The sequence below is a fragment of the Sciurus carolinensis genome, chromosome 7, assembly GCF_902686445.1.
Source record: "Sciurus carolinensis chromosome 7, mSciCar1.2, whole genome shotgun sequence".
Classification (NCBI taxonomy): domain Eukaryota; kingdom Metazoa; phylum Chordata; class Mammalia; order Rodentia; family Sciuridae; genus Sciurus; species Sciurus carolinensis.
In genome coordinates this window covers 150,340,465-150,364,396 of record NC_062219.1, presented here as the reverse complement: position 1 = coordinate 150,364,396, position 23,932 = coordinate 150,340,465, and the positions used below count along the sequence as shown (strand labels likewise).

Here is a 23,932-nt window from a genome sequence, read left to right as displayed (position 1 = left end):
TTAGGATTTGGGTGAGAATAATAATTTTTATTGAAAAACTAATTATGATTATAACAATTTAAAAATATTTAAAAGTAAGTAAATATAAAGCACAGAGCTCACCAGCAGCAAAAAAGGAAAAATAGAAAGCCAAGTTAAGGTGTTCTAGAACGATGCTTTGGACAAGGATTCATGAGGCTGCTTCCATGGGAGACACATGAAAGGGCAGAGATTTGTTCAGGAGAAGGAGCAGCAGCCTGCAGCTTAGAACCCCAATTCAAGACCACGTGCATTGAGGTCTCTCAATATTCAGAGAGTGTCTGCTTATGTATCTATAAATGTGAGGTACTAAGGGGATATGAGAGGCACAGCAAAAACCCAGTGAGCTTTAAATAGTTTGTAATACACTTCCATTTGAAGAAAATACTAAATCGTACCCAAGGAAAATTGAGAGTGTATGTGAAATTTTTTAATGTAAAGCTATTTAAATGGTTACTCTGAAGCAAAATTTTTTATTTGAAATTTTAAACATTTAAAAAATAAATTTTAAATTAATTTTTAAAATTTTAATGTCTAGCAACAAAAAATAATGGCCTTAAAACATTTATTCAACAATGTTAACTAAGAACTCGATTTGTATTAGCCACTGAAGTTGGAGGTAAAAATGTGAAAATAACTGAATTCTTTCAACACCCAAGAGGACTATGTAAGTGACGCAGTCCAAGTACCTCATCAGTCCCACAGGGGAGAGGGAGAGAGCGAGTGAGCCCAGTCGTGGACAGGCAGCCACCCAAAGAGAGTGGACGTAACTGAGCACAGAAGGATCCTGGAGGAGGGAAATGGGAAAGGACAGCCAGCAGGGGAAACCCTCGGGGTGCAGAGAGGCCTAGATCAAGACAGAGGAGACCCGGAGGGTGAGAAATTCAAGGACTTCAGGATGACCAACCACTGGAGCAATGTGCACAGACAACACGGGGAAGCACGCAGGGCCTAGAAGACAGGCAAGCAGGCACTTCACAGGCTCAAAGTAGGGGCAAAACCGTCTTGCAGACACCAAATGGATCCTGGTGTCACAGGGGTGGCAGAGAGTGACATGGTGACATTTATAAAGGAATGTATCTGGCCAAAAGGGAGTTGATATACAAAGGAAAAAGAAGACGACTCCCAAAGACATTTTGACTTGGCCCCCTCAGCACTGTTGAGGAGAAAGCAAGCTTGGACGGAACCTCAAAGAATGACTTCAAGATACTTCAAAAAATCACCAATGTCACCAACTGGCACAGCAATCTGTACCAGGAGAAGTCGGTATACTCCCATCAAACTTTCAAGTGACGAACTCAACTGTTCCGTCAGTCGACAGCACTGAAGAGGCCCACACTGTGCACGTGCCCTGCAGGGAACGAGCCATCCGAGGTCCCTGTCCTCGCCATGCACCACAGTGAAGAGCCACAATGAAAACGTAAATGAACATACGCGCATTTTTTGATGGTGATGAAAGTTATAGGAAAAAGGCAATTGCAGAGAAAGCCACGGGAAACACAGCGATCTTAAATAGGACACTCAGGAGCTGAAAGGAGGCTCCACCATGTCAGGAAGGGGGCAGCGACAGCAGAACGGCTGGCGATGTGGCTACGGCCAGGGGAGCATGCCAGGCACCCCAGGAGAGGGACAACCCGCTCCTCGCTGTTCACCTCCAGCTTAGTCTCTGGCCTCCCAGCTCCATCAGTCTGGGTTCCTGAGCCGTCAGTGCTGAAGGCCAGAGGATGGTCCCCAGCAAAGTCCCCAAGTCAACAGAGCACTGCCCACAGGCTTGGAACTAAACACCAGATGACTCCTTCAGCCTTTTCTGGCCTGTGCCAAGAGAGTGAAGGATGGACCACAGGACAGTGGCACAGGAGAAGGTGAGCCGTGACAACATGGCTGCAGGGGCAGGAGACACAGGCAGCGCGAGGAGACAGGTGGAGGAGGGAGGAGGGATGGCAGCCACCTGCTCTCACCAGAGACAGCACGGAGGAGGAAAGGGGTCCAAGTCAGAAAGAGCAGCACACAGCTTAGTCCCTAGGGAACACGGCACTCCCAGGACTGCCCGAAACTGAAGCACCAGGTCTCAGATTATCAGAAAAAAACCTAACTTTTTCAAAAAAGAAGCCAAAATCAGATCAATGCCAACAGAACTAAGAATTAGTAACTAATTGAAGAGTTATAATCAATAATGCTTTTAGACCAAGGAGTGGAAATTAAAAGAATACTTGATGATCATGAGGCATTTTTATTCCAGTTTAAAAGAATGACATTTTAAAATAAGCATCAGGTCCCAAGATGCAGCTCAGTACTACAGCACTCACCAAGAGTGCACAGGACCCTGGGCTCCACCCCAGCGCCACTGAAGTAAACAAACAGTGTGTGTACTTCAAATAACTAATAATCAAAGACTGTCAGTGTTTTGGATAACATTTATCACGACCCCATTAAAAAAGTAAGCAAAACTGATGGGTCATTAGCTCTTGCAGAGAATGTCCTTTTTACAAAAGATTTTAACCAAGGACATAGCTGGAAAATGAAACCTGTTTATTACCAAAAGTGAAAAGAATAATATCAAAGGCATAAAATCCTGTAGAAAACATTTCAGAAGAAACTTACATTCAGAACTTCTGAGTTTTTTGATTTTTCTTTCCCAAGAAAATGTCAATTACTTTTCAACATCACGTGTCCAGGGGGAGAAAAAGGTGCACTCATGGAGAATATACAATATTTTATGAGCAAGTTTGAGAGACACTTACCCAGTGTTGATGGAGATTATTTCTATCAGTGGATTCTTCCTGATCTTTGGCAAATCCAATCGTGCTCCCCCGAGTCGCTTTCCATTATCCTTCTTCTGACCCAGCAGTCTCACAGAGTGACCTTCAAATCAAGCACATCCACACACGTCAGGGAGTCACACAACTCTAATTTTCTGTTTTCAACAATATGCTTATGTTTGCCTTTAGTTTTGTCTTTTATGGGGGGAAAGAAAAAAAAACACCCTAGAGAAGATGGGATCACTTGAACCTAGGAAAAAGTGTCAAAAAGAAAAACAGATGTGTTCTAGGTCTACAGTTAGACATATTCTGCTTATGCTACGTTGCACACTTATGCTATACATTTGAGAAAGAGGAGACATGTTCTCAAAATACTGTCCCACAGTATGTGCGCTCTAGAGCACTGACCAGACTCGTATGTGCAACAGGAAGGGATTTACTGGGGCACTGGACTTGCCTGTCACTTTACTGGAGAAAAAAAATTTAAAAAACAAAAGCAGAGAAGCTTGTCGAAGCAAACAGAAAATCAAAGAATAAGCAAAAAGTCAAGATCAAATTGCAATTTACAGTTGAATATTTTAAAACACAACCTTTTAAAGTGATTTTTATAAAATGTCACATAAGAAAATCAGACCATTACTAAGAGCCATTAAAATTTTTATGACTTCTTCAATACTGAAATAATTTCAGACTTATAGAAAAGATAGTACAAAGAATTCACATACCCCTTTTACATTCTCCATTTATTTTACCATATTTGTCCTCTGGTTTTTTATATAGAGTAATATTTTCTATAACTTGGAGACATTCTGTATTCTATAAAATTTACCCATTGTGAGTATACAATTCAAAGATTGTAAATGAATTTATACAGTTTTGCAATCAACACAATTACCCAGTTTTAGAACATTTCCGTCACCTCTCAAAATGCTCCCATACCAAATATAGCACATTTTGCTAATCCACTGACCAGATGATGAATATTTGGATTGTTTCAAAAGAATAGCCATTATAATAATGTTTCTATGAATGTTTTCATACAAGTCTTCGTATGGACGTGTTTTCATTTCTCTTGCAAATATTCCTAAGAGCAAAATTGTTGAGTACTGAATTTATATTTACCTTTTTAAGACAGAGAAGTTTTTCACAGGGGTGACACCATTTTGTATGCCCTCAAGAGATTTGTGAAGATTTTCCCCCCCGTCTGTGGCTTACAGCTTCATTTTCATGATGGTGTCTATTTAACAGTGTTTTTCAATTCACTGAAGTTCATTTTTTTTTTTTTTAACTTTTTCTTTCATGGCTCATGCATCTGGTATCGTATCCGAGAACTCTTAGATTTACCTATCCAAAAGACACCAAGGGTCTGTGTCTTCTTAGGGATGTTATTGGTTTTGCACTCATGTTGTGGTCTAGGATCTACTTTGCTGCTTTTCCGTGCGGCAAGGGCCTGGGATCGCTTTTCTCCTACAGTCGGCTATCTAAGAGCCATTTCTTTTCCTTCTTCCTCTTGTGGAATCACTGGTACACTTAACATGCGCAGTTGTACAAAGCTAAAAATATAGTGCTATAATTTTCATTTTAAAAGAAATAAAACCTGAAATATAAGCTTATAGAGTATAGTGAGCCACATGTATACCATTTCCAGCACTTTGCTGTTCCTTGGAATTCCAGTGCTTATTTGGTACCAATTCCTTTCTGCCTGAAGAAATTTCTCTAGTATTTTATAAAGCAAGTCATTTAGCAACAAACTATCATTCTTTATCTGAGAATATATTTTCCTTCATTTGTGAAAGATAATTTTTGAATAGTTACAAATTGCTGGTTTTCTTTGAATATGCGATATTCCCTTGACTTTTTTTTTTTAATCATTTTTTGGTCGTCAGTGGACCTTTATTTTATTTACTTATACGTGGTGCTGAGAACTGAGCCCAGTGCCTCTCACATGCTAGGCAAGTGCTCTGTCACTGAGCCACGACCCCAGCCGACCTTTTTGGCTTCTGATAAGATGTCAACTATCAATCTCACTGTTGTTTCCCTAAGAAGTGTTATTTCTTCTCCGATACCTTCAAAATTTTCACTGTGCCTTTCAACAGTTTGATTATGGTGAGTCTAGGTATAGACCTCTGATTTTTCTTTGTGAAAATCATTTGGCATTTTTTGATCCATGAAGTTTTCCATTGGGTTTATAATGTTTTTATCCAAGTAGGCTTTTCTTTTGTTTAATTTTTGCACTTTTCTCTATCCTCGTCTTCTGTGACTCCTATGACACTGTGTTAGTGTGCTGGATGTGGCCTCATAGGTCTCTGGGGTTACCTAGAAGGTTACCTTCAAGGTTCTCCAGGAAGACAGAATCAACAGGCTAAACAGACAGGGAGATGAGAAGGGACCGATGAGGGAATCAGCTCATTCGATTGTGGAGGCCAAGTCGTCCCATGTCAGGCCATCTGCCAGTCAGCCATCAGGGGAGTCAGGAGCGAGGCTCAGTCCAAGCCCAAAGCCTCAAAGTACAGAAGCTGATGGTACAATTCTCAGTCAAAGCTGAGGCTGGGTAGCCCTGGTACTAATCTCAGAGACAGGCTAAAGAACTTGAAGTTCTGAAGTCCAAAGGCAAGAGGAAACAAGTTCCCCAACTCTTGAAAAGAGACACTAAAAATTCACGTTTCCTCCATCTTTTTGTCCACTAGTCCCCAGCTGACTGGATGGTCCCCACCACACTGAGGGCAAATCTTCACCACCCAACCCACCAACGCACAAGCCAGTCTCCTCTGGAAGCACCTCCAGATGCACCGGGGCATCCTGGCCACTCTAGTCAAAAACAAAACCACACAGGTATCCCTTTCAGCAGAGGAGGGGAAGGCTCAGTGCCTACCAAAGCACTGAGAATAGGAGAGGCTTTACCACACAGCTGAGCACCCCTTTATCTGGCCAGGGGGACCCCCAAAGTCAGCCATGGGAGAGGTCCTGTCCATTTTCATTCTGTCTTCGCATTGGATCCCTTCTCCAATCCATCTCTGAAGTGGCTGGTAGTTTTCCGTAGGTCTAGAAACCTGCAGTGGAGCCCCCTGACAAATGCTCCGTTCCATTGCCCAACTTTTCAACTCTAGATTCTCCACGTGTTCATTTTTATAATTTCTATCTTCTAGTCACTGTCACAATCCTTTTCTAGGATTTTTCCACCATGCTTTCCCTTATTCTTTTGAGTCTGTCTTCTAAATCCAACATTCTTGGTCAGTGAGGAACAAGTATCGACCGTTCTTCATTGCAAACCTGGTTATACTTGGTTTCTTTGCATGAATCATTACGAAGTGCTGAGTACTGGACATCTTAGATTATGCACCATAGCAACTCAAAATTCATGTCTCCCCCTGAGAAGGGATGATTTTTGTAGACTAAATCTATGAAGCCTTTCTTCTCCACAATGAGCAATTGCCAATATCCCCATTTAAAGTTTTCCAAGCATGGCTTCCCAAGAGTCATCTATATACTGACAATGTTTTGTTAGGTCAAAGACTAATCACACATTTCCTTAAACACTTTGAGCAAGTCAAATTCCTACTCTCCACCAATGGCTTTGTGTGTGAGCCAGTGAAGGCTTTGTGGCGTTGGGGCCATTTTCCAGTTGGTCCCACCTTGTCCCTTCTCCTGGGTTCCGTGGGTCCTCTCTGAGGTCCTGGGGATGTGCACGCAGGCTCCATCAGGCAGAGGAGGGTGGGTGGATTGGACTCACTTTAGTTTCTGTTGTGCATACACAGAAACTGAAGGTATGTGGAGAACCTCTGAAACTTCCTATCACTGTTTGATCTTCAAGAATTCCCTCTTAAATTCTGGCTAGTTCACCTGTCCATAGCTTGTACCAAATGCCAGCAAACTGAGTCTACCTTCTCTATCACTGGTCACCAAATTCTCCACCATAACTGACTGTTCCCCAAATCAACTAAGCCATCTCAATGGTAGCAATAAAGCTGCTTCACCCTAGTCAGACAAAACTTGTCCATCAGTTGAGGACAGAACATGGGAGCAGCCCCAGCATAGACACCGTAGACCCACAGCTTTTAAAGAAACTTCAGTTGTTGTCATGAATAAGTTTCTCAATTTGTAGAATGCTTTTAGTCAAGTTCCAAAGTAAGGCATATCTGCTTTTGACCATTTGTGCAGCTTTATCATAGCTTTGGGGGATGGCTTGTTGAGCTCCCTATGCAATCATGCCAAAGGCAAATCAAATGCAACCTTTATAAGGCAATCATTTAAAGTAACTGCAGATGCATAATTAGCACAGATATAAGATTCTAAGCAATTATATACACGTCTCATCGCCCTCATCTCAGAAAGACAGATTGCTTGAACATCTCCTGAACAGACAGCTTCTCAAGACCAGAAGTAATAAAACCAGGCACAGCATTTTTGCACTAATCACTTTAGTAAGAAACATTCAGGACTTCATTCACTCTGGAAAGTTTTACTTCCATGTAGGAACAAAGTTAGAGTGAAGCAAATATTTAGCAAACCAAGTTCCAAGATTTTCAAGAAAAGTTGAACTTTGCTGTCAAAGTCCAGTTGATGGGCAGGTGAATAAGACTGGTCTGGCGATGTGACATTTTTCGGAGAGATACCTAAGGTGCAGTCGTGGTTGTGCAAAGGTGTGTTATTTTCAGAGTAGCATGAGACAAATTTCATTATATTCCTGCTGAGACTACAGTAATATGCAGCCTGCACTAATAACATTGGATAAATTATTCATCTTCACTATCTACATGCAAATAAAGGAACATATCTCTGCCTGATGATATAATGAGTTATTTTCCAATCCAATGATTCATTAAAGAGCAGCAGACCTAACAATGAATCTCAGTCTTTTTTTTTTTTTAAGTCGAAAAATACAGTAAACTAAAGGCAAAGTAGGAAATCATATAGAAGTTGCTTGTCATATCTGGCCACAGAGAAAAGGAAATTCATCCATATAACGACCATTTTTTTTTAATGGAATAATGAAACAAAGCTTTTGGATCTCCCATCTCTTTCAAAAACCCTGTTTCAAGTGGAATTCCTGGTTCAATTTAATTCCTTAAATCCAAAGACCATAGACTAATAATATATACTATGAGTCATCTCTAGGCAATGTGTATGCCACTGAACCTCAACGGAACAAGGAATAAAACTGCAGGAATATCTTACAGAAGGTGTGCCTTTAGAAAGGAAAGCAGAGGAAACGAGGAATCAGGATGCGGCAGGTAACAAGGAAGTCTGGAAGTAAACTGATCTAAAAGTGGACATGCTACGCTTGCAGAGGCACCGGGAATCATCGCCACCACACCCACACACTTCTGCCTGACCCCTTCTTGTTAGCCAGCCAGGCTCAGAGCCAAGATGGAGAAAGGATGGCAGCTCAGCAAGCACCGGGTGTCTGTGAATGTCACCACCCCTCTGGCTCAGGAAAGGGACAGGAGAGAAGTCAGGTCGGTGGCATTTGGAGGAAAGAGTGAAATATCCCTTTGACATCATTTTCACTTCATATGACGAGAACCCAGAGGAGGAAGTACCAGTAGGGAAGAGAGGAAGGAACGGCGCTCAGTGTGACAAACTGACACTGAAACACAAAACCACGAGGAGGAAAGTGATGCAAAGGGGCGGAGACACCAAGTTCAATACCAGGATGAACATGACGCCTGCTTCTGCAGAGATGGGAAACACCCCAACATGCTCTGAGATCTTGGATCTCATCCATTTTAAGTGTAAATCCACATTTCCTCTCTTCTAAATAATGGGCAAAGTAGCTCACTGGGTTTATTAACCAACTTTAACAAACATCTATTTTGCAACTGGTGTCACATAAAATTCAACCCTGTTGAAACTGAATTCACTTGCTCAGAAGCCTTCCGCAGGTATTTATAGATCAGCTACAGAGCTCTGATTCCGTGCTGATTTGCATATCTGATCTAATCCACCCAAGAACGTCACTAAAGCACTTTATCAGCTGAGATTGTTATTTACTGAAAACTTTGTGCCAAAACCCCGGCTGTTTACATAATCCACTGTTGTGTACACACGCCTGAATCCACCATGCTGAAAACCCTACGGGAACAAACACCCAGGCACTGGTGCCACTTGCAATGACCGCTGTGCCAGCCAAATCAGTGGTCCATGTTGTCCGTAAGCCTGTAAGAGCAAAGATCCTCCCTAAATCCCACAGAACCGCACGTAGCTAATACAGAGGGAAACACCCCAAGTTTACTGCGGAGCCAGGCTGTGGTTACTCGGGAAGCGGGTCAGCACAGGTACTCACACCAGAGAGCCGGCCCTGGAGCCAGTGTGTGCCCGCTGGGTCAATGTCAGAAATTCGCAGACCACAAACACGTGCTTACTGACAGTGGGATGGCCTCTGCGCAAAGTCTCACTCCTCTGGGTCCCCCAAGCTCAGGGGGTGGCAGAGATCAGCCCCAGGCTGCACTACTGGACACAGAAACACCAGTGATCTGGCAGCGTGGACTCCCACTGATTTCCCCCTCTTTAATGTTTTCCCTTCCTCGAGGCTCTAGAAAATGGCCAGACTCTCCTCTAATACTCTGTTGAACCCGCCTACTGTTAAAGGCCATTCGCTGTTCCTCGCATGTGCCCACCAGCTCACCACCAGAAAGCACTCCTGCAGGCTGCCTTGGCCTCCCTGCTCTCACTCCACAGACCCGCCCTGTTGGTGCACATCCAGGAGACCCAGCTGCACTCTAAGCTCTGGGTCAGCCCACTGGAAAACATCCTAGTAAAGCAATTCAACATGAAGCGGGGGCAGAGGACAGGAGTAGAGTGGCAGAAAATCCAAGTGAAAAGAATAATTAAACCCACTGCCGACATCCATTCTCACTAAAGTAAATTTGATGATCAATTGGAATATTATTTGAGGTTACCAAACAAGAGTGATCAATTTCATCTGTCTTTATCAAACATTCAGCGTCATCACTGGATATATCATTAAGAGGCATTTTTAACTACTCACTTTCAAAGAAAAACAACAGTATAAGTCAAAAGTTGTTCTTTATCTACTGCACTCAATAAAAGACCTCATTTCTAGTATCTCTCAGGGAAAAGCATTTTCTGATTCCAAGCAAAAGTGCAAACCTCTTGAAATATTCATCTTCAAAGAAAAAAGAAAAGTAACATAAAAAGTTGGGTTTAAAGGAAGCAGCATTTTTGTCACAGGTCTGGGTTGGAAAACATCTCACATAATGTTAGAATTGACTCAAAAACATCTTCATGGCTCAAGCCCTAATTCTTAGCTACTAAGATTAGACAGCTGCTTCTCCTTCAGCCAGTAGGAAGAGTTTAAATGTTGCCTACCACAACAGCACCTAGAAAAAGATCTTAAAATGAAAAAGGGAGAATAAAAATCAATTGTTCAAAGAGACAAAACTCCAAGAGCAAATCAATGCAAGAGAGGCCACCAAGGGACTGAGGTCATCTCAGATGCTCCCTGAGCTACACAGAGGACAAAGAATCCAACACCTCACCTGCGGGCAGGTGGGCTGGAGGAGGGCAAGGTAAGGTCCCAGGAAACAGTTTACATCCCTGAAAACATGAGGATTAGTGTCCAAACTCCTGGCGCACATAAACCAGCATCCTCGCTGTCAAGTCCACCTATGAACAAGGACTCGGAAAGATGAGAGCATTTGTTGGAATGGAAGGCTCTTAAGCCATTTTTTTCTTCCATGTGCTCATTACGACTGGTATCATGGTTTAAGTTATAGTAAACAAAGGACATACAAGACAAATAACCCACATAAGCAGAACGCCCTCTTCCTGCTACAGGGATGCCTTCACAGGAGAACTACAACACGTGTTCAGTTCTGTCTCCATCACACCTTTACAAGCAGATGTGCCTTTTATGACAGTGGGAGGTCTCTGCAGAACCAACTTATTTCTCGGAATCTCAATCAAATATACATCAAAACATCACAAGCCAAAGGACTCCCACGTCAGTAACTCAACATTAGTACTGAGCAGCCTTCACAAAACTCCTCAGGTCACTCACGTACCTCAATTTCAAATTTCTTCCATAGCTCCAAAACTTTGGTGCCTACAACAAAGCTACAAATGCCTCTAGTCAGTACCTAAAGCAGCCACGACAGCAATAAAGAGCAGCAGCATTTCTCAGGCTCAAACCTATATTCCCAAAATTACCACACCAAATGATAAAAACAGAGACAACAGACCACATAAAAGATGGCATTCAAGCTGTCCAAAAATGAGATGGATCAGGAAAAGACAAGATACCTGGAGCTTGTAAGCCATGCTCACCTTCCAGAACTGAAGCTCAGATTCCCACCCATCACAAATGAAATATCAAGTCTCCTTCTGTTACTGTTCCAGTCAGTCACCCCCAGGTGTGAGCACAGGAAGGGAAGCAGAGACAGCTGGAGAGCTATCCCACCCACATATCTTAAGAGGGGCCTCACTGTCCCTGTGGTCTTTCTTCTCCAATCCAGAGCTGAATACATGAAAACCAAGAGCCACATATTGTGGGCAGGACACAAGAGTGAAAGCCAAGGAGGGGAGAAAGCCGGGAGGACCACACAGGGCCTCCAAGCCAGTTTCATCCCTGGACCCTGGGGAGGAGAGTTTTCACTGCCCTCCTACAGAAAAGGTGAAAGCAAAGTTTAGAAATGCAAGAAAAACAAAGATGATGTCCATTTTATATTGCAATGCAGTACTTTAATGAGTATCACTGAAACAAGTTTCACCATCCTATACATGAGCTTAAAAAGTATGCATGAAATATTTCATCAACAGTTAAATACAAAACAAAACTACCAAAATACAAACCCCTCTGCCTCCTCTAAAAGAAATTCTGTTCTGAGCTGCTGCACTGACTTCTGCCCTAAAGGGACTTCAGATCTCAAGGAAAAATCGACCGGTAAACAAAGAACAGAGAGGATCTAATCAATGACTCCAGGTATGGTGGGACACAGGAGGGAGTTGTGGACTCTCCAAGGAATAAAATCAGCAAAGGCTTCAAGGGCAGGTGGCAGGATACCATTTTTATACATAACTGTATGTACTTCACAGAATGTCTGCTAGAATTCCTGCTTGTTTTCCATTTTCCACTTCTCAAAACCAATCGAGTTAAAAGCCTATCACTAAAACCAGACTTCACGGAAAAGATTAAGACCTGGCATGAAGAAGCTGCACAGCAAGAAGGCAGACCTTCGAAAATGAAAATATTCCAAATATATTTTACAAAATAAACATTACATAGGCTTGAGATTCTGAGTGCTGGTCAAAAGATGAATCAAATGTTGTTTTAAAATTTTTGAAATTTTAAGAATTGACAACTGATGAATAAGAACTGTTAAAGACTGAAAGCTACCTCTATTAAAATACTTCTCGTTAGAGATATAATTCTTACCTGGCTTAAACACCTAACAAGAATTTAGAAATAGGCCATTCCTTAAAAATGTGCAACAATTTTCTTGACCTAACCATTTGACAATTAAAAAACATATTAAATGTGCTTTACATAAAAACCTCAAAAATTACCCTTAAAAACACATAGACAAAAGAATTTCTTCTGTAGAATCTCATTAGCTTTTTATTGGTTGTCCTATTTTTTATTGTTGACTAGAGTAAAGGAATACTTTTACCCACACATTTCCTAATTTAAGCACCTTACAGCAAGGGAAAGCTCAAATGTTCTACTCCAAACTTTTTTTTAAAGAAAAAAATCTTTATAAAGTGGTATGGGAAAAAAGGTTTCTCTCCTACCCAAAAAAAATGTTTTCAAACATTTTGAAACAGGGAAGGAGAGATCAAACAGAAAATGAAATGCGTGAACACAAGAGAATTTGAAGAGAACAAGAAAGAATCACCTTCGACAACACGTATGAGGAAAGAGTATTAAAATGGAGAGGGCCTCCCTGTTCCTGTCTCCCTTCCCTCTGTTCAGGATAAGCAGCTTCATGGAATAGAAGGCACATGGGCTCTGGAACCAAAGGATGAGGTTCCCCCTCATGGTAAGCCAAGGCCTGGGCTCACAGCCAGTAAGGCTGAGCATCCTACAGAGCACAAATGAGCTCATGCATACGGAAAGGGTGAGCTAGGTGGAGGTGAAGAGAAGTGTTACAGCTGTCCTATACTTACTGCCACCGTGCTCCTATGGAGACCTGCAGTGCTAGCAGTGGTTGTTTGTTTGTTTGTTTTTGCAGGTGGGTTTCTGGGGACTGAACCCAGAGGCACTTTACCACTTAGCCACATGCCCAGATTTTTTACTTTTTTATTTTGAGATGGCCTCACTACGTTGCTGAATCTGGTTTTGAACTTGGATCCTCCTGCCTCAGCCTCCTGAGTCGGTCGCGGGGAGTAGAGGTAAGGCCACCCCACCACTCACCCCCAACAATGTTCCTGGAAGCAAGGCAAATAGGCCTTCAAAAACTTTCAACACTGTAAGTTAAAGGCAAATCCCATTTCTTTTGAAAGCTGGGGGGGGGGGGGGGGCGCGGGTGCTAGGAAATGGGCCACCAATAATTGTATTGATAATGATAATGAAGTTTGTAAATAATTGTTAAATATATGAAGAAGATTCAAGGTCACTCCCTGAAACGGCTCCCTTGCAATGTGACTTGTTCTCATGAATGTGAGGGAAGAAGGTCTAGGTGGCAGAGGACCCTGGGTAAGCCTCAGTGGGCGTGCTACAGAACCAGCAAACACTCCTGAGAACCACCGCTCCAGGGATGGGCATTGTGTTGTGGGGAGGGGGTACCAGGGATTGAACCCAGAGTTACTTAACCACTAAGCCACATCCCCAGACCATTTTATTTATTTATTTATTTATTTATTTATTTATTTATTTATTTATTTATTTATTTATTTTGAAATAGGGTCTTGCTAAGTTGCTGAGGCTAGCTTTGAACTTGGAATTCACCTGCCTCCGCCTCCAAAGCCACTAGTATTCTAGGTATGTACCACCACACCCAGCCAGGTGATGGATCTATCCTCTTAGAGTACATTTTCCCTTAACAAATTGTCGGCAAAATGAAATCTACCTGCCTCAATGTCCTAAAAATAAATGTGTCCCTGGGAGGGTATCAGGGTTGCCTCAGAGAGTCCCGAAGTTCTTAAGCAACACTGAGAATCATACCACCTCCTGCTGCCCAGAATCCAGTGAAGGCAAAGGAATCTCCTCCCAGCCCCTCTCCACGCAGAGCCACCCCAAAGAAAATGTACCCGCGCCCCCCACAAGAGCACGTTGGAAATGGGAAGGAACAGAAAAAGTAAAATCCAGCACATAAAGATTGGGACTTGAGAAAAAGACTAGTCACATCCTTTTTCCTAGAGATCGCTGTCCAAAATCTCAGCATCTCATTTCCAGTGACAGACTCTAACTCAATCTTACTTTATAGACCCACACTCCAGGAATTTCAGAGTAGAGGAACCTTCCACGTCATATGATTTACAACCCACAAAACAGAAAGCACACGAGTTGTGTGGCTGGTGACCGTGACCATGACCCTGTGGGTGGCAGAAACAAGTGTTCCAGCACAGCTCTTCACAGGCTCAGTCTAGGCCCTCGGTCTGTCACGGCAGCTGACTTCTCAGAGTGGCTTCAAGAAATGGTGCACCTGGGGCTGGGGAGATAGCTCAGTTGGTAGAGTGCTCGCCTCGCAAGCACTAAAGGCCCTGAGTTCAATCCCCAGCACCGCAAAAAAAAAGAAATGGTGCACCTGCACTTTGGGGTTACAATAAAGATTTAATGTGCTCAAGGCCATTTTTATGAGGGCATTTGAATTACTATTTCTTTATTACTCAATAAAATGTATACTTTGTTACAAAATGGTAGCACTGAGATAAATTTCTACCTAAAAATCCATGAACTTCTACCTAAGATTCATTCACAGTTGATATCTTAACTACAAATTCTGCGAATGAGTTTTCCCCCCTCAAACAAGTAAGTAAATTAAATTGGTATTTACTCTCGGTCTCAGAAATGATTGTAACTATCTGCTATATGCTTTTAGTGTGTTATAGGATGAAGAAAGTGTGCAAATCAAACAAACATTACACATGAAATGTTATAATCACTTCAACAGTCTGACCATGTACCAATTAATATTGATACTATGTTTTCTAATAAAGCTCCATCCCACAAGAGATTAATTATTCTAACAGTCAATTTTTTTCAAGAGAAAATCAGATTTAAAATTCCTATAAACCCACATTTGAACTGTAAAATTACTCTAAGTTGTGATGTTTTATTTTTCATGTGATTGTGAAATAATGTTATTTCCCTGACAATAAATCCTTGCATTTTAGAAAATTTTAAATATGATAATTTTTTTGTACACTTATCTTCCCACCAAAATTTCAGATACTGCATGACCTAGTTTCCACTTTGTTTTTAGGTAACTCAGACATAATGTACTAAAGGAGAATTATCAACATAATTTACTGCTTAAATGGTCATACCAAAACAGAATATACCACAACAAAAACTATTTCAGTCTATTTGAAAATTGTAAAGAACCTGCTAGCATTTCCTCTAAGTTCATAGTCTTATCTATTGTCATATTTTACTAACCAAAAATAGAAGATTCTCTAAATGAAAAACAACCTCTTCAGATGCTTAATATCACATATGAATGATAATAAAAGTTCATTAAAATAAAGGATATGAAAAAAAATCTCATCTCTTTTTAAGCATGTTTCTTTTGCAGTTCTGGGAATTGAAACCTAGGGCTGTACCACTAAGCTACATCCCCAACCCTTTTTACTTTGAGACAGGGTCTCACTAAATTGCTGAGACTGGCCTCAGACTTCACAATCCTCACGTGTCAGACTCCCAAACTGCTGGGATTACAGGTATACATGACTGTGCTCAGCTTCAATGTCTCCTTTTAAAAATTATAAAAGAGTTCTTAAATACATACATATATTGGGCTGGGGATGTAGCTCAATGGAAGTAGGCACAAAGCCCTGAGTTCAAACCCCAGCACAACAGAAAATTATACACACACACACTTAAGTGAACATGTTTTCTATGGCAGTTTCAAAACTCAAGAAACTGACCTACATGGGGTGTGTGTGTGTGTGTGTGTGTGTGTGTGTGTGTGTGTAACAAAACAACTCCTATTAGAGTACACAGGATGAAGATAGGTGTGGCACAAATTTGGAACTGATATTTTATGCATCTATTTTACTATAAAAATTAATGATTGAGAAATTAGAACCTTGGGAGTCAAATAGCCATTATCTGAGTATACTGAACATATGAAATGAAAATGATTAATATACAGACATAAAAACAAAGTTGTTCACATATAAACTGGTTTACATTAACAGTTTGCACAAAATTCTAGAAAACACATCTTTAAGAGAATGAACAATACTTACAGTCTCATTACTATGCAATCTGCCAAGATACTATCAAGTTCACAGAGTAATCATGTAAACTCAATTTAATAGCAGGTATGTCCTTGTCAATAAAAACAAGGTAAGATGGGCTACTTTACCAGATTGGTAGAGGGATTACTAACAAAAATGTTGGTTCACGGGAAGCCTGGGAGCCTCACTATGAATTTCCTTTGCCTTCAACAACCAAATCCAGTAATGCATTGTTAACAGCCTGTTATATGCCCCAGGACCATCACCTGAGACTATTCCACAGTGTGCACCAAAGAGAAGTTAGTCAAATACCCACATCATAAATTCTACCCACGAAGCAAGGTGGTTTCAAACGGTGAGAAAATGCTTCATTTAATTTTTTTTTTATTTTTTACAGACTGCATTTGATTCACTGTACACAAATGGGGTGTACTTTATTTCATTTCTATAGTTGTACATGATGTAGATTCACACCATTCGTGTAATCATACATGTACATAGGGTAATGATGTCTCATTCTACCATCGTTCATACCCACCTCCCTCTCATTTCTACATAATCTAAAGTTCCTCCATTCTTCTGTCACCCCTGACCCCCTTTATATATCACCATCCACTTATCAGGGAAAACATTCAGCCTTTGGTTTTTTGAGATTGGCTTCTTTGAATGGAAGAAAAAAATGTGAGTGGCGAACACAATAAAGCAGCAAATTAATTATATTTAAGACGAAGAAAAAGGTAAAACAATTCTGAAGCCAGCATAAAGCAGCAGAATCAGTTGGGAGACAAGTTGACACATTTATTTGCATTCCACGAAGTTTTAAAGGCTGAAAAACATTACAAAAAGTTAATTAGCCACTTGTATTAAGAAAAAAGTATACATGACCATTTACATTGCTTAAGGAAGACTTTTTCCAACACCTCTATTATTCACACCATCACTGATAAATAATACTGCAGCTGGTCAGTATATGGGTGGCTGGAAGAGAGACCAACTCACTGGCTAAAGACGTCATAAAGTCACAAAAATATAGACACCACACACTGGTTCCTCTGAGACACCTTCCCAGCCACCATGTCACACCAAGGCATAGAATAAGGCAACCTGAAAAACCAAGTCAAGTCCAGCAGCAGAACTCTACTTCAGGGGACCAAAACGAAATTATCGCCTCTTACCTTTAAAAATATTATGACTTGAAAAACTGTTACCTAAAAGAGATACAACAAATAAAAAGTTCATTCTAGAAAGAATGCATATAGGGGCTGGGGAGATAGCTCAGTCAGTAGAGTGCTTGCCTTGTAAGCACAAGGCCCTGGGTTCGATCCCCAGCACCCCCAAAAAAAAAAAAAGAAAATGCATATACATGTGTAGAAGACAAAGCTAGCAACTGATTTTTTATTTGAGGGAACTAAAAGGAGATAACAAAGGAATGAAAAAAGCAAAGGAGAGGAATGGCCGGCATTTAAGAAGGTGGCAAAATGCTGGGCTACCAAAGTGTGACCACAGAAGAACACCTCGCATCAAGCACACACAAACAGGTTCACTGGGAAAAACTAAGTGACACTCATCCCTGGCTCCTTGAGTTAATGGAAGGTAAGAGTCATCGCCTGTTCATTCACACCAGTGAGACTACCTACTACTCCTAACTCGTGAAACCAATGCACCACCTTTTACTAGTGTAGGATGTGTGAGATTCCACATCACCAGAGGCATGAAAGCTTCTTTTCAAAGCATAGATCAAAAGCAAAGCTATTTTATTGAAGAGGCACATGATTTTGTGGTCCAATACTGTTCCACTTATTAAGTCCAGAAAACACCTGAAAGAAATTCACCCTGGACTCCATGGGATGGTGACTTGAGCATCACCATTGGAAAATAGCACACCTGATCCAGTCCTGCATGCACGCACCTGGTAGAGTCTGTTTACCAAGAATGTATGCTCAGTATAGATACCACATGCCAAGTACAAAGCCTGATGGCGAAGATTACCAGCATATCTTAACTAAGAAAGAGCTGCCGGTGAAGCACCCGGGAATTGAGGTCAGTCCAACCCAAGATGACATCAATTACTGAAGTTAGAGGAAACAGAAAATCAATTAAACTTGTGGATTATACCACACTGGGAAAATCCTGCATGACTCCCACTTGAGGCATTTGGAATCAGACTGAATAAAATACCAGCAGACATATTATGAACAACAGGGCTCTCTTTCAACAGGGTTAACTAGAGAGAATATATGACTTTGTGACAAAAGCATTTTTCTGATTTCAGGAGGCAATACTGACTGCAGTCATGTGCTTTAAGTTATTCAGTTTTAGACTACTGTTTTACAAAGGTGAGAATATTTTTAATGACTTTATTATTGTTGTTTAGGGACTTCCCATACAATTACTCCTTTCAGATCTTTCATACCCCAAAAAAGCTTTTAATGACCATATAAAACAAGATTAACGTTCACATATTTTTAAGAGAAAGAAATATATTGTCAAGCTTTTCAACACCCCATTTCTTCCCTTCAATTCAGTTCTCTAGCTTTTCAAATTGTCAAAATGACACAGATTCATTATAACTTGGTAAAACCTAAGGCAAAAATTGTCAGGAGATGGAATTTTCAGGCCCACTATTGAAACAATGAGGAGTTGTTCAAAATGAACCCCAGAAATGAAACTTGCTTCGAAGACACAAAAGCTCTCAACCCAGGGCAGCACACTCCCGCCACTGTCCAGAACTGCAGGACAACTGGACGCAGGAAAGGCCAGAGAGGTTTTCCATTTAGATACAACCAAGAGAGACAAAAATGAAAGCAAGTTATGTACGATTCTGTGTTCAGGACAACAGATTGGAATCCTCATCAGTGCCTCTTACTAGCACACTTTTTAAAACACTACTTGGTGTAACAGAAGCAGCAGTAACGCACTGTGGCAGAAGCTGTGTATCCAACTCTCTGCAAGAGGCCAGCGGGGACCAAATGTGGAAAGGAGCCTCCTGCCAAGCAGGCTGTGTTCCATCAGCACAGCCTGGTCTCTCCATGGCTACCTAGTATTATGGTAGCAGCAAAGCAGATGTTTTCTCTGCATAACCAAAGATTTTCATAAAGGGACTATTCGAGACAGTTTAGGCAGGTGAGAAAAAAAACAAGAGGGGATGCAGTGCTGAAGGCTGGTGACAGGAGCCGTTTCCACCCCAGGCCTGGAGAGGTAAGGAGAGGAGCAGCTACAGGAGCCTGGACAAAGAGACTAGACAGAGGGTCACCAGACAGAAGCTGTGGCTCTGGGGCAAGAGGAGCAGCCAACCCAAAACAGGACGGAGGGAGCTGGAGCGTGGGATGAACGCTCCCACCACACTTCCAGGCTCCCACGGGCTAAATACAAGGCGAAGCAGATGGCAGAGATTCTACCATGCGACGCATACAGGTTCCTCTCCACACACACAGGTCAAGGTCGGGGGGAGACCTGAGGGGTAAACAGCCCACTGCTGTTGAGAACCCCGAGGTAAGTATAAAGCAAACTGAAAATACTATATAAGAAACACCAAACAGCTCACAAGTTTAGCACAGGGCACACAAATGACATTAATCCAGGAAGAATGGGAATGACAAAGGAGGAGGGGGCTAGCAGGACCATGCTGTGAAGGACCCAACTGATTCGATGGTAACGGGCCGCCAGCGAAGGCACACACGCAGGACAGCAAAATAATCCCAGGTCAATGGCAGTGGCTTGCGAAGTCAGATGGAAAGGAGTGTCACCAATGACAAAGCGCAGATCGACTGTTCCAGCCACCCAAGCATTAGGGGGCGGTACAAGGTGACCACTAACCGAACTGATCCCCTGATGTGTTCTGGGTTGCTCAAAATTCACATCCTTTGAGTACTCGCCACTGAAGCTAAGACAACAACCTCGGGAAAATAAATCAGCTGAAGGGCCACCAACAACTGGCTGACAGCTACGAAGCCCAGTTATTTCACCAACATAGGCTGCCTCGGGGGACAACCAGGAGAGAGAACAGGAAAAGAACAGAAGGTCACCAATAGGCCCCGTTTTCCATTAACTAGGAGATCCCAGACAAGTTTCTGACTGCTTCATAGCTCAGATTCCTCATCTGCAAACTAAGAACAGCTACCAAAATTATTCCTCCATCTCCAAAACTACCTTTCTGCATTACTACCACTTAATCCATCAGCTTTCCCATCCTCAAACCAAACTGGCCAATGAATATTCCCATCAACTTGATCTTCAACTCACCTCTTACTGCAGACTCACAGTCTGTCTAATAAAATCCCACCTCAAGTCCAAATTCATCAGTAAGAAACCATTCCTAGATAACCCAGCTTGGGAATGGAAGGCCTTCTATGATTTCCAAGGACATTACATCTCTGCAAGTCATCTGTCAAACTTCTATGCACATTGGTGACTATCATTAATTTTTTAAAATACTATTTCTTGGAACAGTTTTAGGCTCATAGCAAAACTGAGCAGAGGTACAGAGTTTTTAAAAACCACTGCCTCCCAACTACAACTATGCTGCACCAGGCTGGCACATCTGTCACGAGTCTAGACTGACGTCATTACCATCAGGAGCCCATCGTTGCATGAGGGTTCAGCAGACGCTTTGAACAAACGTACGATGACACGTACCCATCATTAGTGTCACACAGAACAGTGCCACTGTCCTGAGCATCCTCTGTGCTCTCCTTCTCACTTCCTCCTACCCCACTGACCACCACTCACACGTTCACCATCCCCGCAGTTCACCTACTGCAGAATGTCAGATACAGACTGACTTCCTCCACTCGGTCACATGCACTTAGGGCGCTTCTGTCTTTTCAAGGTTCGACAGTGCATTTAAGAGCTCAACGCTCATCTATGGGCTAGCTGTTCCTCACTTCACCCATGCATTTACTTATGGAAGGACAACTTTGCTGCTTTATGTTTGAGCGACTGTGAAGTGAGCTCTTACAAACCTCAAGTGCGGGTAGACGTAAGCTGCAGACTTACTTGGGTAACTATCAAGGAGTGTAACTGCTGGATGACAGCTGTCGTTAAAAACTGCAAAACTGCTACCAAAGTGGCTGCATCATCCCGCACGCCACCAGCAGTAAGAGTCCTCACTCCTCCACATCACGCTAGCACTTGGTGCCGCCGGTGCTGTGGACTTGGGCCACCATATGCAGTATGCATACGTATGCAGGTATGCAGTAGTCTTGCTGCTTTGCTTTGAGATTCGCTCATGACATATGATGTAGAGCATCTTTGTATATGCTTAACTGCCACCTGTATGTTTTCTTTGCTGAAGTGTTTGCTAGGTTTTTGTCCATTTTTTAATTGGGTTGCTCATTTGCAAGCATTCTTCCCTCACTTTTGATACAAATACTTTATCAGATGTATTGTTTTACAAACATTTTCTCCAATACTGTGATTTCTCATTTTCTTGGCAGAGTCTTTTATAGAGTTCAAGTTTTTAACTTTAATGATGTCCCACTCTTCAATTATTTCTTTCATGGATCACACCTTTACTGTTGTAGCTAAGACACACTTCATGAATCATACCTTTAATGTTGTATCTAAGACATTGCTGGTGGAGTTGCAAATTGGTACAGTCACTCTGGAAAGCAGTATGTAGATTCCTCAGAAAACCTGGAATGGTCACACCTTTTGACCCAGTTAACCCACTCCTCAGTTTATACCCAAAGGACTTAAAATCAGCATACTACAGTGATACAGCCACATCAATGTTCACAGCAGCTCAATTCACAATAGCTAGATTGTGGAACCAACCTAGATGCCCTTCAAGAGATGAATGGATAAAGAAACCATGGTATATATATATCTATGCAATGGAATATTATTCATTCATAAAGAAGAATAAAATTAGGGCATTTGCAGGTAAACGGATGGAACTGGAGAATATCATGTTAAACAAAATAAGCCAATTCCAAAAAAACAAAGGCCGGATGTTTTCTCTGGTAAGTGGATGATGATACATGGGGGGTGGGGGAGTGGAAGATAGGAGACATCATCAACCTGCGTGCATGTATGATTACACGAATGGTGTGAATCTACATTGTGCGCACCATAGAAATGAAAAATTGTACCCCATTTGTGTACAATGAATCAAAATGCAGTCTGTAAAAATGAAAAAAAATAAATTTAAAAAAATGTTGTATCTAAGAGTCATTGCATAACCAAGGTCACCTGAACTTTCTTCTATGGATCTTCATTACCATTATTTTTCTTTCTAAAAGTTACTAAATGGCCAGTGTGTGTCTGATGCTCAAGACAAAAGGTCAGGCAGCCACCTCTCAAGCATCTTGAGGCACTGCTGAAAGCAGCTCATCCAACGACCTTCAGAACAGTGCTTCTCGATGAGAGCAGGAAATCAGAGTGCAATGTGAATCACAGCACAACGTCAATGTGCAGGCTTTGGAGCCAGATCGCCTCAATCCAAAGTCACCTCTGTCACTTACAAGCTGTGTGCCCTATGTCTCAACTTCCTCCTTGGCAAAAACGAGCAAAATATTTAAACCCATTTCACTTTACAGTACTGTCCAAAGATTGCAACAGTGCACAATTAGTGGTAGTCTGTAGATACTTAAGGGACTGAGGTATAGTTCAGCAGTTGAGTGCTAGCCTAGCATAAGAAAAGACCGAGTTCCATCCCAATCCTACAAAAAGGAAAAAGAAAAGAAGAAACAGACAGGGAGGAAGGCAGAGAGAGGAACAGAGAAAACACTGAAAAAGCTTCTCCAATGTATTGTTTTGAAAATTCAAAACAATCACTACTATAAATTTTTAATCCTGATACATCGTTTTATTTTGGAAATTTCAAAAGATGACTAAGATAAGTCTCATTTTCATTCTATAATCAATCCCTAATAAACCAAAGTTCAAAATTAATGCACAAAAACATATGGAAGATATGGGACCCACAACGTGCTTGGATGAGCACTGGCTAATCAAACAATCAAAGCATAGTCTACTTTCTAACGCCACTACTGAATTCACACCTGAAGTACATAAAAATTAAATAGTACTCTTAAAAGGAAAAGCTGATAGGAATAAAAACATTTCCTTATTTTAAAACTGATTAAATTCTGTCTTCTGATCTGATTCAACCTAAATCCATTTTATGGAAAAATTAGATTTTAAAAAATTGACTATAACCGAATTCATTGATTCATTTTTGGCCAATCAAATATATACTTCCTGGCCAATGCATGAAGTCAAGGACAAAATTTTATGATTTTTAGATCTAAAATAATAACTTTTATAAAGATGCCCTGGAAGTGTTAAAGGAGAGATATTTTTATGTGGTTCAGACAATACGTGCGCCTGCTTATCTCACTTTTCGACAATTACCTTTAATTGTTTCCTCCACAACTTCCACCACGCGGTCTATCTGTTGAACCTAGAAGAGAAAACAAACAGACGAGCAATATAAATGGAGAAGAAAAATGCACTTCTGCTTCCGCCTGAGTCAACCTTGGGCATTTCCTAAGCACATGGATGTTGGTTTTCTTTAATTAACACATGTGGAGAAAGTATCTTAAAATTCTATACTAATATTTTGTGTAATCACGAAGTATGAAATTATCCCCATCCTCTTCTCCAATGATAATTGAAAAAAAATCATATTGCATACCAATAAAGTGCTAGGTTACTGCTCACGTAACCTGAGATATGAACTGAAGTTTAACACACGTCTCCTCCCACAGAGCTTCAACCAAAAGGCCCGTAACAATAATCTACACGAAAGGCCAGGTTAGTACTAAGGAGCTCGATCCCAAATGCTGTGC

The 23,932-nt window shown here is 41.4% G+C and overlaps 1 protein-coding gene across 5 annotated transcripts in view; it reads right to left on the bottom strand.

Annotated features, from left to right (window-relative positions):
• The window catches only part of Cdkal1 (CDK5 regulatory subunit associated protein 1 like 1), a 560,769-nt gene that overhangs the window by 375,010 nt on the left and 161,827 nt on the right, over positions 1-23,932 (bottom strand). For all 5 annotated transcript variants that reach the window (XM_047558430.1, XM_047558429.1, XM_047558428.1 and 2 more), the window contains exons 7-8: positions 23,496-23,544; positions 2,760-2,880 (exon numbers count right to left, since the gene is read on the bottom strand). In XM_047558430.1, coding sequence (XP_047414386.1) covers positions 2,760-2,880; positions 23,496-23,544 — 170 coding nt within the window. The remainder of the gene's footprint in view (positions 1-2,759; positions 2,881-23,495; positions 23,545-23,932) is intronic.